General features: G+C 43.0%; 1 protein-coding gene and 1 pseudogene across 1 annotated transcript in view; both read left to right on the top strand.

Annotated features, from left to right (window-relative positions):
• Positions 1–15,357, top strand: part of LOC124801285 (sialin-like) — a 157,134-nt gene that overhangs the window by 104,607 nt on the left and 37,170 nt on the right. The window contains exon 5 of the mRNA XM_047263061.1: positions 9,074–9,288. Coding sequence (XP_047119017.1) covers positions 9,074–9,288 — 215 coding nt within the window. The remainder of the gene's footprint in view (positions 1–9,073; positions 9,289–15,357) is intronic.
• Positions 11,673–11,790, top strand: LOC124717341 (annotated as a pseudogene).

Raw genomic sequence — 15,357 nt, 5'->3', positions numbered from 1 at the left:
GCGGCACCCCACAGGTCCACAATTGCTACAGAGTGGCTGCAGGAACACTCTTGTCAGCTTAAAGACTTCCGCTGGTCACCAAACTCCCCAGATACGAACATTATTGGCCTTATATGAGATGTCTTGCAACGTGCTGTTCAAAAGAGATCTCCAGCGCCTCGTACTCTTACGGATTGTTTGGACAGCTCTGCAGGATTCACGGTGTCAATTCCCTCCAGCGCTACTCCAGACATTAGTCTAGTCCATGCCACGACGTATTCTGGCATATCCGCGTGCTTGCAGGGGTCCTACATGATATTAGGCAGGTGTACCAGTTTCTTTGGCTCTTCAGTGTCTTTACTAGAATAATGTATTTAAGTTATAAACGATTCCGGACATACCAGCACATGCCGTATATATGCCACCTATACGGGAAACCAGCAGTCTACCTGACAAGTTTTTTCGCTATTATGGTTGTTGTAGTAATAATATTACTGTATCACATCAAAACCGTTCCTATTAGCGGATTACTCTACAGCGCACTGCAACCAGTGTGTGCACAATGTATGTGAAACACCTGAGAATAGGAAGATATGCTCAAATTCGATCATGATTTAAATAAAATAACTTCTTTCAGCAAATTTGGTCTGTTGACGTCACCGTTATTCAATCTGTACATCAGTACAGTCGCGAAATCACCCGAGCACTTTGGTACTAAAGCAACAAGATACTTCGCTCCCTCTTCTCTAAAGGATTCCTGATAAAAGTATTTCATAAAACTCTTGCCACTTCTCTGTGAGATTGCGCAACTCCGTCACATATTACTATGTTACAAATATTCTGCTATGCGAACCGCCTAATAAAATATCGTTATCTTCGGGATCATTTTTCCTTACCTAGGTAGTGCAATTGTAAGCTTGCTTAACTTAGAACTGGCGCCACCCCATACCTATAGCTCAATACTATTTGCAATTTATCAATTTCAAATCCTAGCTTTCCTAGCTTTCAACCAATGGAACGCAGACAAACATGAGGGCACAATCGCACGACGAATTTTAGATACACTGGCTGAGAAAAAGAAGTGAACTATTCCGAACAGGAAGAGGAAACGAAATGACATTTCACTGGTTTAACGTATGTGGTGTCATTTGAGTGATTACAAAATCGAATCAAAATTACAAAGGACTTGGCAGTGAGAGTCCACTTATCAGTACGACATTGCACCCGCTGTTGGCATGGATCCATGCACTGATTCGGTTAGGAACGGCGTTATAAAGCCACTGTATCTTTCCTGAGGCCAGCTGGCCCACAGCTGTTGTAATTCGTCCTTGACATTCTGTATATTGGCGCTGGGACGACGTTAACGTTGGAACTGATGCCACAAGTGTTCTATCGGGGACAGACTTAGGACTTTTGCACACCACCGGAAAACCTCAACACATCGCATACTGTCCATAGAGAGACGCACCCCACGTGTGGACGAGCATTGGCCTGTTGACATTTGACCTTGGTATAATGCATAATGTAAACAGTAAGAAAGAAGTTTGATGAAAACACTCTATGCAAATGATTGAATCTCTTCTTAAATGTTTAGTTACGTAAGAACTAGTCTTCCTCTCAGACGCTAGTCAGTCGTTTCCTGATGACGGCCTAATAAGCTGGAAGTAGTCTGAAAGAAACAATAATCAGTAGAACAAAAACATTGTAGTTGTTATTCAACCTTGAATATGGAATTTTTCTACCAAGAAGTACTGGAAGAATCCATAAATAAGAAACAATTAAATTTATGAACTTTAAAAATCACTTTAGCTGTTGTTTAAAATGAAATACTCCATTGTAGCAGAGACAACGCCAGTGTAGTGCAGCCAAAATGAATGAGAAAGAAGGTCACACAATAAAAATTCAACTCTTCATCTGTTTCCTGTCGGCCCTCGAGGAAAAACGTGGCTCGCTGAAAGAATAAGTTACGTCTGGGTAGTACCATCCAGTCACGAACATCGCCTGGTTAAAATACATTTATGTGCTGATTTACTGCCTTCACTTCACGTACAGTAACTCTTAATCTTTCCAGGTTGTCTTCAAACTCGGAACTTCTTCATTATAAATAGTCACAACGGTTTCACAAATCAAAAATTATGCCTTCTCTTTAAATTAAGTTTATCCAAGTAAAAGAATACCACAGCGCGAAATTACACTCGCAGTTTTGATCATACAGAATCATTTGAATTAGCTTCCAAGAACAAAAATCATAAAATCAGAACTGAAATACTTGGCAGTGTACGGCAAAAATTACGTCTCACTCCTACCAGCAACGACTTACAACCAAGAAGATCAAAGAGAGTTTAGGTATTTAAGAAAATATTTTATATGACAAATGGCTATCTTATTAACAATCTTTCGGTAAGTTACTGTGAAAGTTCATAATTAACAATTTTTAGTGTTGATAATTTCAAACAGAAATAACGTTATACAAAAAAATTTCGAAATAAATTCAGTATATGAAAAGTACTTAATTTATTTGAAAAATTATAAAAGCCATATTACTCATGTTACTTAAAATATACGAAATGTAACATAATAAAAATTTTGAATATGTTTGTATTGTATAGTATACAATGTAAGACATGACAAAAAGACGACACACCACGAAGGAATTATCCGAATTGGACGGAAATCGTTAGATGTGACGCACATGTACAGAGAAAGAAATAATTATAATTTCAGGAAAACTGTATGATTTATTCAAGAGAAAAAAAGTTTCTCAAACTGAGCAGATGAATAACGCTTTGATCCATCTCTGGCTCTTATACAATAGTTATTCAGCTTTCACTGACTGCCTGAGTTGGTGGAAAAATCTGTACCATTGTCACGTTAGATCATCAAAATCCGGAGCTTGTTGGAAAGCCACGCCCATAATGCTCCACACGTTTTCAACTGGGGACAGATCCATCGGCCTTGCTTGCCAAGATAGGCTCTGGTAAAGACGAAGATAATCAGCAGAAACTCTCACCGTGTGCAGGGGTAATTATCTTGCTGAAATGTAAGCCCAAGATGGTTTGCCATGAGGGACAACAAGCCAGAGCGTAGGAAATCGCCGAGGTACCGCTGTGCTGTAAGGTTGCCGCGGATGACATCCAAAGCGGTCCTGCTACGAAAAGAAATGGTGGGCGACAGTCACATTAGTATCATACCGCTGACCTGGGCGTCTCCAGAGAAGTCTTCGGTGTGTACTGTCATTGACTGGAGTAGAATTGTCTTCGACCAAAGAAGACCTGTCGGAAGACGCTCCGGACAGTGGTTGGATGCCAACATGACTGCCACCCACCATACGGCTCAACAACCAGGAGTGATGGTATGGACTGCAATTTCTATTCGCAGCAGGCCCCCTTCCGTTGTCATTCGCGACATCCTTACAGCATGGCGGTACCTCGACGATTTTCTACGCCCCATTTTGTTGCCCTTCATGGCAACCCATCCTAGGCTTACATTCCGCTTGCCAAACCTTGCCTTGGCAAGCAACGTCGCCAAATGTCTCCCCAGTTGAGGATGTTTTGAGCATTATGGGCAGGGCCTTCCAACCAGCTCGGTATTTTGACGATCTAATGCACCAGTTTGACAGAATTTGGCACTACATTTCTCAGGCCATCCAACAACTTTACATCACTGCGTACCAACCTGAATGACCGGTTGTATAAGGGGCCAGTGGTAGGTCAACACGTTACTGACTTCCTCAGTTTTTCTGATATTGTAATCATGTGTTTGTCTGTAGATTTACATTAATTTCTTCGTGGTGCGTCGATTGTTTTTTCGTTTTTCTTGTTTTTTAGAATATTTATAAAGTGTTTTGGGTAATCCTTTTCTTAACTATATCGACAAGTACTGTAAGTGGCAAAAGATGAGCTATTGTTCAGTTCCATTACACATTTTAAATCTTTGAGTTCGGTTAATAATTGTATAAAATATAGAAAATCAAATTTTTCTTGTTAGATAGGCAACCTACAACGTGACCATTAGCTCCTGTGCCCGTGAGCTCGTTCTAGCACTTTCGTAATATACACCGAAGAGCCAAAGAAACTGGTACACCTGGTATTGTGTAGCATCCCGCGAGGACGTACAAGTGCCGCAACACGACGTCGCATGGACTCGACTAATGTCTGAAGTAGTACTGGAGGGAACTGACACCATGAATCCTGCAGTGCTGTCCATAAATCGGTGATCTCTTTTGAACAGCACTTTGCAAGGCATCCCAGATACGCTCAATAATATTCATATCTGAGGAGTTTGGTGGGCATCGGAAGTGTTTAAACTCATAAGAGTGTTCCTGGAGTCACTCTGTAACAATTCTGGACGTGTGGGGTGTCGCATTGTCCTGCTGGAATTGCTCTAGTCCGTCGGAATGCGCAGTGCACACGAATGGATGCAGGTGATCAGACAGGATGCTAGCGCGTGTTTGACCAGTCAGAGTCGTATCTAGACGTCTCATGGGGGTCCCGTATTACTCCAACTGCTCACGCCCCACAGTTACAGAACCTCTACCAGTTTGAACTGAGTCCTGCTCACATGTATTCATGAGGATTCATGAGGTTGTCTCCATACCCTTAAACGTTCATCCGCTTGATACAATTTGAAACGAGACTCTTCCGACCAGGCAAGATGTTTCCTGTCATCGACAGTCCAATTTCAGTGTTGATGGGCCCAGTTGAGGCATAAAGCTTTGTGTCTTGCAGTCATCAAGAGTACACGAGTTGACCTTCGGCTCCAAAACCTCATATCCGTGATGTTTCGCTGAATGGTTTGCACGCTGACACTTGTTGACGGCCTAGCATTGAAATCTGCAGCAACTTGCGAAAGGGTTGCACTTCTGTCATGTTGAACAACTCTCTTCAGTTGTTGATCCCGTTCCTGGAGGGTCTTTTTCCGGCCGCAGCAATGTCGGAGATTTGATGTTTTGCCGGAGTCGGGGTCGTATCTAGACGTATCAGCTATCCCATATCACTCCAGCTGTACACGCCCCACACCATTACAGAGTCTCCACCAGCTTGAAAAGTCCTCTGCTGACGTGCAGGGTCCTTGGACTCATAAGTTGTCTCCACACCCGTACACTGCCATCCGATCGATACAATATAAAACGAGACTCGTTCGACCAGGCAACATGTTTCCAGTCGAAAACAGTCCAACGTCGGTCTTGACGGGCCCAGGCGAGGAATAAAGCTTTGTGTCGTGCAGTCATCAAAGGTACACGAGTGCGTCTTCGGCTCCGAAAGCCAATATCGATGATGTTTCGTTGAATGGTTCGTACGCTGACACTTGCTGACGGCCCTGCATTGGAATCTGCAGCAATTTGCGGGAACGATCCTCTTTAGTCGTCGTTGGTCCCATTCTTGCAGGATCTTTTTCCGGCCGCAGCGATGTCGGAGATTTGAAGTTTTACAGGATTCCTGATATTCACGGTACCCTCGTGAAATGTCCGAACGGAAAAATTCCCACTTCATCGCTACCTCGGAGCTGCTGTGTCCCATCGCCCGTGCGCCGACTATAGCACCACGTCCAAACTCACTTAAACCTTGAAAACCTGCCATTGTAACAGCAGTATCGATTTAACAATTGTGCCAGACAGTTTTTAATGTTGATGCATTAATTTGTTCTGAAAGCGGTGCTGATATTCAAGACAATAAAAGCGTGTTACAAGCTATGAGCTATCTAGGGAAGTTAAGCTTGCATTAATGAGCAACTGTTTCACCAGGTATCCAGTCTAGCTTACCAAATTCCCAACCAGACTAACATTAATTATAATCTTTTAATAGTCATCTTACGACAACCGTTTATATATATATATATATATATATATATATATATATATATATATATATCTATATATATATATATATATATATATCTATATATATATAAAGAGAATTTAAATAAAAAGAAATAAATCAGTTTATATTTGGATTTTATTTTAACATTGATCATTGTTCCGTTAAAATTTCAGCATATTAAACTTGATTCATAACTAAACTGGTGCCTTATTTAGGATTGTGAAAATGTGAGTTTGTAATCTTACGGAACACATCAAATTTGGACCAAGATTGGAAGACTGCATACAACACTGCATTCATAAAATAACACACGAAGAACGTTGAAACATATGCAAGAGGAAATTAACCACAACTAACCGATTCAATTTTCACCCAGAGAAGTTACGTACGTAGCGCAATCCTGTCCGTCATGAAATTACCACACACTGGTATACTAAATTCATACTAACTCTCTGTGAAATCTTCGCAAAAAGAATAGCTGAGGGCTACTTTGATGACTACACCACATGCTACACGTGGTCAACTTGGTTTACACAAAGAGCGTAACTCCACAATAATTTTGATAATTAAAATAAATTACATCGAAACGCAATTTACAAAAGAAAAACTTCGAACTGGTTACTATTGTCTTACTATTAACCTGATGGGTCAAACAATTGTATAAGCACGTGGTACTGGTCTCACAAAGTACACCCCACGTGTGTTGAACATAAAGAAAAGTTGCTATATTGGAAAATATTGTCAAGACGAGACGTTATAATCTCACACACACTCGCATTTAAGATTGATGATCTTAGAGTTACGGATCCTCAACACGTTGTTCCACTTTACTCACAAAGTAGTGACAAAGCAACTACTGGAAGATATTCTGAACTTCACACTCGAACTACACTGCGTTGCAATTTAAGATAACATAAGATATTTTAGATCTAAACCTGAAATAAAGGTGATTATATGTTCAGTTAGGCTGAACTTAAGAAATCCATTGTCCTCTGGACGTAGCAGACACGCGCTTACCCGGAGATCTTACCACTTCAGACGCTCGCCGCCGACCGACTGCCGTGGGCCCCTACCAAGGGTGCTTCCAGATACAAAACGGAAGTGACCAGAGAGGCAGCTTCCTATACCAACATGACAAGAGACGGACAGGACCATACTAAGAACAGAAACCTCTTTGCTTTTAGAAAGCGTAGCTACCTGTTCCGACATTGGTCCTACTGTTCTCTAGCAGACAGGCTTGTCTGCTACCATCAAGCATGCAACTAGAAATACATTTGCTCATTCATCAGCAACTGGAATCACTCAACAGAGGAAAGTCCACTGGACCTGACGGAATATCAATTCGATTCTACACAGAGTATGCGAAAGAACTTGCCCCCCTTCTAACAGCCGTGTACTCCAAGTCTCTAGAGGAGCGGAAGGTACCAAATGATTGGAAAAGAGCACAGGTAGGCCCAGTCTTCAGGAAGGGTCGTCGAGCAAATGCGCAAAACTAGACCTATATCTCTGACATCGATCTGTTGTAGAATTTTAGAACATGTTTTTTGCTCGAGTATCATGTAGTTTTTGGAAACCCAGAATCTACTCTGTAGGAATCAACATGGATTCCGGAAACAGCGATCGTGTGAGACCCAACTCGCTTTATTTGATCATGAGACCCAGAAAATATTAGATACAGGCTCCCAGGTAGATGCTATTTTCCTTGACTTCTGGAAGGCGTTCGATACAGTTCCGCACTATCGCCTGATAAACAAAGTAAGAGCCTACGGAATATCAGACCAGCTGTGTGGCTGGATTGAAGAATTTTTAGCAAACAGAACACAGCATGTTGTTATCAATGGAGAGACGTCTACAGACGTTAAAGTAACCCCTGGCGTGCCACAGAGGAGTGTTATGGGACCATTACTTTTCACAATATATATAAATGACCTGGTAGATAGTGTCGGAAGTTCCATGCGGCTTTTCGCGGATGATGCTGTAGTATACAGAGAAGTTGCAGCATTAGAAAATTGTAGCGAAATGCAGGAAGATCTGCAGCGGATTGGCACTTGGTGCAGGGAGTGGCAACTGACCCTTAACATAGACAAATGTAATGTATTGCGAATATATAGAAAGAAGAATCCTTTATTGTATGATTACATGATAGCGGAACAAACACTGGTAGCAGTTACTTCTGTAAAATATCTGGAAGTATGCGTGCAGAACGATTTGAAGTGGAATGATCATATAAAATTAATTGCTGGTAAGGCGGGTACCAGGTTGAGATTCATTGGGAGAGTACTTAGAAAATGTAGTCCATCAACAAAGGAGGTGGCTTACAAAACACTCGTTCGACCTATACTTGAGTATTGCTCATCAGTGTGGGATCCGTACCACATCGGGTTGACAGAAGAGATAGAGGAGATCCAAAGAAGAGCGGCGCGTTTCGTCACAGGGTTATTTGGTAACCGTGATAGCGTTACGGAGATGTTTAGCAAACTCAAGTGGCAGACTCTGCAAGAGAGGCGCTCTGCATCGCGGTGTAGCTTGCTCGCCAGGTTTCGAGAGGGTTCGTTTCTGGATGAGGTATCGAATATATTGCTTCCCCCTACTTATACCTCCCGAGGAGATCACGAATGTAAAATTAGAGAGATTAGAGCGCGCACGGAGGCTTTCAGACAGTCGTTCTTCCCGCGAACCATACGCGACTGGAAGAGAAAAGGGAGGTAATGACAGTGGCACGTAAAGTGCCCTCCGCCACACACCGTTGGGTGGCTTGCGGAGTATAAATGTAGATATAGATGTAAATGTAGATGTAGACATCCTATCAGACAGAAGGGAAGGGGGATGACAGTATCTTATCTTATACGGTATATAAAAGAAAGCGGATGTAGGTTCCGTATGAGACTGTGTGACATGAATGACATATAAACTGTGTTTTAAAGTGTAGTAGTGTGACAGATCGTTCTTGATTATGTGTAAAAGTAACACGTTCCACTGCTCAGTCTCCTCCCAGATAGTCAGAAACACCACAGTAAATTTAGAAGTGGAATGTATGCCGTAAATGACAACAGTTTTAAAAAATTAACATGAAAGGAATCCAACAGAGACCTTTCAAGTTGTTGTGTTGTATAGGCGTTCCCGACCGCAGCGCCGTGTTCTGCCTGTTTACATATCTCTGTATTTGGATATGCATGTCTATACCAGTTTCTTTGGCGTTTCAGTGTAGAGTAGCCTGTACTGTTACGTGTGGGCGCCCTGTCAGAGTACCTCTTACTGGTTGCGTTCGCCGGCAGGGATGTACGTCGGCGTCATCGCGTCGATGGCGCTGACGGGTGCCATGTGCGAGATGGCCGGCGGCTGGCCGCTCGCCTTCTATTCCTTTGGCGCCGTCGGCCTGCTCTGGTGCATCCCCTGGTTCCTGCTGGTCGCCGACTCGCCGGCCAAGCATCCAAGCATCGACCCTGCCGAGCGCTGCTACATCGAGGCCTACATCCTGCCCATCAACAAGGTAACGCCGGCTGCAGCGACATTAATCGCAAAAGCACGCTAGCTGCATCTACTTCTCTTCGCTTATTAGTTAATGCTACCGCGTGGTTACAAAATGTTTCAAATGGCGTTAAGCACTATGGGACTTAACATCTGAGGTCATCATATAACACCCCCCCCCCCCCCGCTTCCCGGGATTTGCGAAATTACTAGTTGACAATGACCGTGAGTTATGAATTTTGACCCGCGTCGGGATAAGGCATCCGAATCCGAAGTAAATAATGGTTATTCCGCGGGAAACAGGAGACGTTATAACTTGATCGTCATTGAATGAGTAATTTCATTCAATAACGATCGGTAAATGAAATAATGGAAATAATTTGGAAATAAATTTTGCCAGTGGAAATTTTGCCGAAAGAAATGATTAAGCTGTAAAAGCAATTAAAAAATCGGTCGCCAGCTCAACTGATGAGCGACAGTACTGTTAAGTACGTGAATAATTGAGTCAAAAGTAAAGTTTACCTGTTTGTAGCGTAGCAGGTGGAACGGGAACTATTACGTAAGTGCTGTGTCAGGCTCAGTAGTCATATAAAACAATGTCATAACAATCTAACTACACTTAAACATTAATGGTTAACTTTCAATAAGTATTTTGATAATTATTTTGTTCATAATTTGTCAGCTAAGTGCAAGGCTGACAACACAGATTTTGAATAATAGACTGTCATTCTGTCTTTAAAATTAGGTACTTTGCACAGTTTAATCTACTGATAATGAAATATATTGACAATAATTGATTAACTATGTTTTGAATGATAATAATTCATTAACTGGGGGACTGTCATGTGGAATAAGCTTTATAGTTTCCTTGAACTAACTTCAGCTGAATATGCATTGAAGTAAATCTTAATAATCAAATTTATTACTTCAGTCTATTATTAAGTTACTACGGTTGGCGTAAGCTTATGAAGTGCAACAATTAACTACGATAACCAGTCTGAAATTTACTCTTCATCGTCTATGCAAATAATTTAATAATTAACATATTTTCTCTTGATAACGGCGTTACACACTCGGTTCAATTAGGTAAGGATCGGAAGGAACCTACTCGGCGTTATTGTCGTGCGGAATGTAACTGCAACACTTCGATTATAAAGTGCTTGTTATTAATTGTTCAACTTCAGAGAAAAGCACAGCCACTGGCAAGCCTTCTACAATTTTATCGTACGAAAATTACGTAGATCTTACTTCCCTCGTTGTCGGTGTATCGACGGAAGACCACGGCGGCGACACAATGTGGCAGCGGGCTTTTACTGTTGCGACTCGGGCCCACAGTGCGCTTCACATTTAAGTCCTCGTTTCTTCAGCACTATGCCCATTAATTCATAATAACTTGCCCGGCCATGCTTCCAGATTTGCCGACCGTTACTTTCCCGTCGTACTTATATCCACAAACTATCCGTTAGATGTAACACAGCTATGAATAGCAGCACTCGACTCCGAGCACAGCGTCACTGCTACTACTACCCGCTGGCGTGCTCCCGCGCCCAGAGGCGCGACAAAACAATCTCTCTGACTTCAATTTTAACTAAATATGCCCTGACTTGCCAGTGTTCAATATTACATAATTTAAACATAGTATTTACAATACATATCTACACTAGACAATACATCGTATACAAACAGTTTCATGTGTTAAGTAAGCGAAAAAAATCATAGTAAGGACTGCGTTGTAGCGTCACAATCAGTCCCCTAGTCTTAGAACTACTTAAACCTAACTAACCTAAGGACATCACACACATGCATGCCCGAGGCAGGAATCGAACCTGGGACCGTAGCAGCAGTGCGGTTCCGGACTGTAGCTCGGTCACTGCAGCCGGCTACAACTGAAGTGCAAGTACTCACAGAGGCCCTGTGTGGGCAGTAATTATCGTTTATCAGCGAAACATGCTAGATATACAAACGCGTTAATGCGGAACCGGTTTACACTGGAAAATGATTAGTTCCAGTTTTGGCCACCAGGTGCAAATCTGGCGTTGTGAACGCAAGAAAGTCGTATAGAAATGTTTTCATCTCTAATGGATTAGGAACATGGCATGGGCAGAAAAGGGCAAATACATCTACATCTACGTACCTACTCTGCAAGCTATCATACCGCGAGCGGCGGAGGGTACGTTGTACCACTATTAGAGATTCCCTTTCCTGTTCTACTCGCAAACAGAGCGAGTGGAAAAACGGATATCTATGCGACTCCGTACTGATCGTAATTTCTGTTACCTGATTTTCGTGGTCGTTAGGCGAACCGCGAGTCGCAGCAGATTGATGGGACTGCAGTTAGCTTCAAATGACGGTTCTTTAAATTTTCTCAGTAGCGTTCCCCAAAAAGAACGTCGTCTTACTTCCAGCGGCAACGGCCTTGCCGCAGTAGATCCACCGGTTCCCGTCAGATCACCGAAGTTACGCGCTGTTGGGCGTGGCCGGCACTTGGATGGGTGACCATCCGGACCGCCACGTGCTGTTGCCGTTTTTCAGGGTGCACTCAGCGCCGTGATGCCAATTGAGGAGCTACTCGACCGAATAGTAGCGGCTCCGGTCAAAGAAAACCATCGTAACGACCGGGAGAGCGGTGTGCTGACCACACGCCCCTCCTATCCGCATCCTCATCTGAGGATGACACGGCGGTCGGATGGTCCCGATGGGCCACTTGTGGCCTGATGACGGAGTGCTTTTTTACTTCCAGCGGTTGGCATTTGAGTTCCCAAAGCATATCCGTAATTCTTTCGTGTCAATCAAACCTACTGGTAATAAATCTAGCAGCCCGCTGTAGCGTTTCTGCCACACTTCTCGCCCACAAAAAATGAAGTCAGAGCTGAATGCACAACTGGAAAGAGGCACTTGAGGAAGCAGTACAGTGGCATAGTAATGTTGACTGGTGAATGTAGCGTGTTCAAAGATCTGTGATGATGTCAAGAACTTATGGCCTGGACCAATTAGGAGTTGGGTCGCGTTCTAGGATGAGATCGGATTCAGTCTGCATAGTGATTCTGGACGTACTCGCTTATGACGAAAGCTGGGAAGTGAAGCTTTGAGTGCGGTTTATGAGTCGTGCTTGGGTAGCTCTGTCGATATAGCACTTGCCGGCGAAAGGTGTAGGTCCCCGGATCACTGACGCCTTAGCTCAGCGTGTTCAGTCAGAGGGTTAGCTGCCATCTGTAATAAAAAAAACTGAGTGAATAGATCAATGATGAACTTTAACGGGTGTCAAAAAACAACGAACGAAATGAAATAAAGGAAAAGAAAAAAGGGACTGCGTTCCGGTCTCGCACATAGCTTTAATCTGCCAGGACTGTTTCATATCCTCTGCATTAATTTTTCAGAAAATGTTTGGGAAAGCGCTTATTTACAGTAACTGTGATTCCGTGAATGATGACTGATTTTTGCTCGGTCAGTGCCAGTATTGCGCTAAAATGAATTTAAAGTGTCCGTCTGATGATCAGGCTGATGAAACCAATAGCAAAAGTATTATTCAGTCAGTAGCTTCAGCAAGTTTGCTACAACATTCTTCAAACATTTGCAAGCTGAGAGATACCGGCATCCAGCACTTCGATATACAGGGTGAGCACAAAGTCTTGCCCTGATTACAAAAATTTATAACAGCATAACCGTTTGACAAAATACGTTACATTTGATGCCGTTACTTAGGTTAGTGTTAGTAGTTGTTGTGACCAATAGATGGCGCTAGTGCTCCACAACACGGTCTGTTAGGTCACGTTAGTTGCTGGCGAAATGGCGTCGAAGCAGGAGAAAGCGCGATGTGTGCTTTGGTATCACGAAACGAAATCGCCTATCAGTGTTCAGCGTAAACTTCGGGCTTCTTATGGACGCAGCCCTCCTGACTTTAAATCAGTTAAGCGATGGTATGCAAAGTTTAGCGAAACAGGCAGCGTTGAAGATCGTCCTTAAAGTGGCAGCCTCGTGTGACTCATGCAACTGTTGATCGAGTTCGGCAATCCTTTCAACGGAGTCCGTCTAAATCAACTTGTCAAGCATCACGTGAACTTCAAATACCACAAGCAGTGTGATGAAGATTCTTCATGAAAGGCTTAGATTGCATGCTTACAAAGTGCAAATCGTGCTGTCCTTGCAACCGAATGATTTGCTGACACGTGCTGAATTTGCAACTGAGATTCTCAATAGGATTGATGGCGCTAACGATTACTTAAATCGCATATGCTTTACCGATGAATCCACCTTTCATGTCAGTGGAATGGTAAATAGGCATAATGTTCGTATATGGGGTTCAGATTCTCCACATGCTACTTTACAGTTACAGCGAGACAGCGAAAAAGTGAATGTTCGGTGCGGCCTCATACATAACAAATTTTTGGACCGTTTTTCTTCGCGGAAAAATCCATTACCGCTAACATTGCCCCACAGTTAGAAGAATATCAACCATGGATAATTTCCCAGCAAGATGGAGCCCCCCCCCCCCACACACACACACACACTGGGCTTTGATACTGCATGATTTGATGGATGAAACATTTAAACATTTCCGGATCGGTGGATTGGAACGAACGGTCCAACACCCTGGCCACCCCGCTCTCCAGACATTACGCCCCTTGACTTTTTTTTCTGGGGCTATATCAAGGGCAGAGTCTTCGTCACACCAGTTGCTGACGTCGACGAACTGGTGGCTAGGATACAAGCTGCTGTGGGTACTGTGACAGAACACATATTACAAAACACCTGGCGGGAACTGAAATACCGCCTCGACATTCTCCGAGCTACCAGGGGAGCACACGTTGAGGTTTATTAACGTAAGTGGTCTTAAAAATGTTCAAATGTGTGTGAAATGTTATGGGACTTAACTGCTAAGGTCATCAGTCCCCACGCTTACACACTACTTAACCTAAATTATCCTAAGGGCAAACACACACACCCATGCCCGAGGGAGGACTCTAACCTCCGCCGGGATCAGCCGCACAGTCCATGACTGCAGCGCCTAAGACCGCTCGGCTAATCACGCACGGCCGTAAGTGGTCTTAAAAAAACTAGTAACACTAACCTATGTAACGGCATCAAATGTAAATTATTATGTCAAACCGTTATTCTGTAATAATTTTTATAATCATGGCAAGACTTTGTGCTCACCCTGGACAAACACTGATGGTCGGGCACTAACAGAGAGAGTATGAAGCACTATAAAACACTGAGCACGAGGGACTTCTTCTCAAAACTTGAGCTACCGTTACTCCTCGAGAAAACTGATTGCCGTTTCTATCTCTTCTTATTGTGACGTCTTCTGTCGCTTCAGCTACAGCCGCGACGAATCTGTTATAATCCTTCTACACGAACGACTTCCTCGTCTCAGTTAACTAGTCGAGACAAGTGCATCTCCTGCTGCGCCCCTGGCGTTGTCTTCCCGTACTGATTGTGAGTCTTGTCTGTTCCGAGTGGCCATTTCCGTTTTACGTCAGCGCCAAAATTGCGGGTGGTTGTGAGAGCTGTCTGTTGTGCAGTTTGACTTGTGATTGGTGAAAGCGAGGTTGTGAGAGACTGTCGTGCGCACGAAAAAATCGAAATACAGTAACAAGAAGTAGGAACAAGCAATGACAATAGAGTTTATTGATCACCAGCACAGAATTCATAGCGGAAGTTCTTGTCAACGGTCGTGTGGAAAATTCTCTACACTCCTGAGAACTGAAGGAATAGGAATAGTGTCATCCAAACATTTCAGAACATATGCATGTATTCGCTCGAGAAAACATGTACTTGCAAACACGTCAGACAGTACGTAGAAAGCAGTAAATAATGGCTTTTTGCTTTATCCTTTGTATGTTGCTTTCTTGTTGTGCGCCAAATAACAACCGAAAATTATTTTTCTTGTCCAGAACTCTGACTTCTTCCCCATTCAATTAATTTTCGTTAAAACAGTGCTATCTGTTTACATTCTTATTTTTGCATTTTCTCTGTAAAACGTAAATACTTTCTGCTTTCAGATAGTTCGTCTCTCTTGTAGGAGGACGTTGGTAGGAAAAAATGCCAGGACATCAGTGTGCTACGATAACAAAGCAAAAAACATAATAAA

Source organism: Schistocerca piceifrons, chromosome 1 (genome assembly GCF_021461385.2).
Source record: "Schistocerca piceifrons isolate TAMUIC-IGC-003096 chromosome 1, iqSchPice1.1, whole genome shotgun sequence".
Taxonomy (NCBI): Eukaryota; Metazoa; Arthropoda; class Insecta; order Orthoptera; family Acrididae; genus Schistocerca; species Schistocerca piceifrons.
Note: the sequence above shows the minus strand (reverse complement) of the source record. Positions and strands in the feature narration are given on the sequence as shown.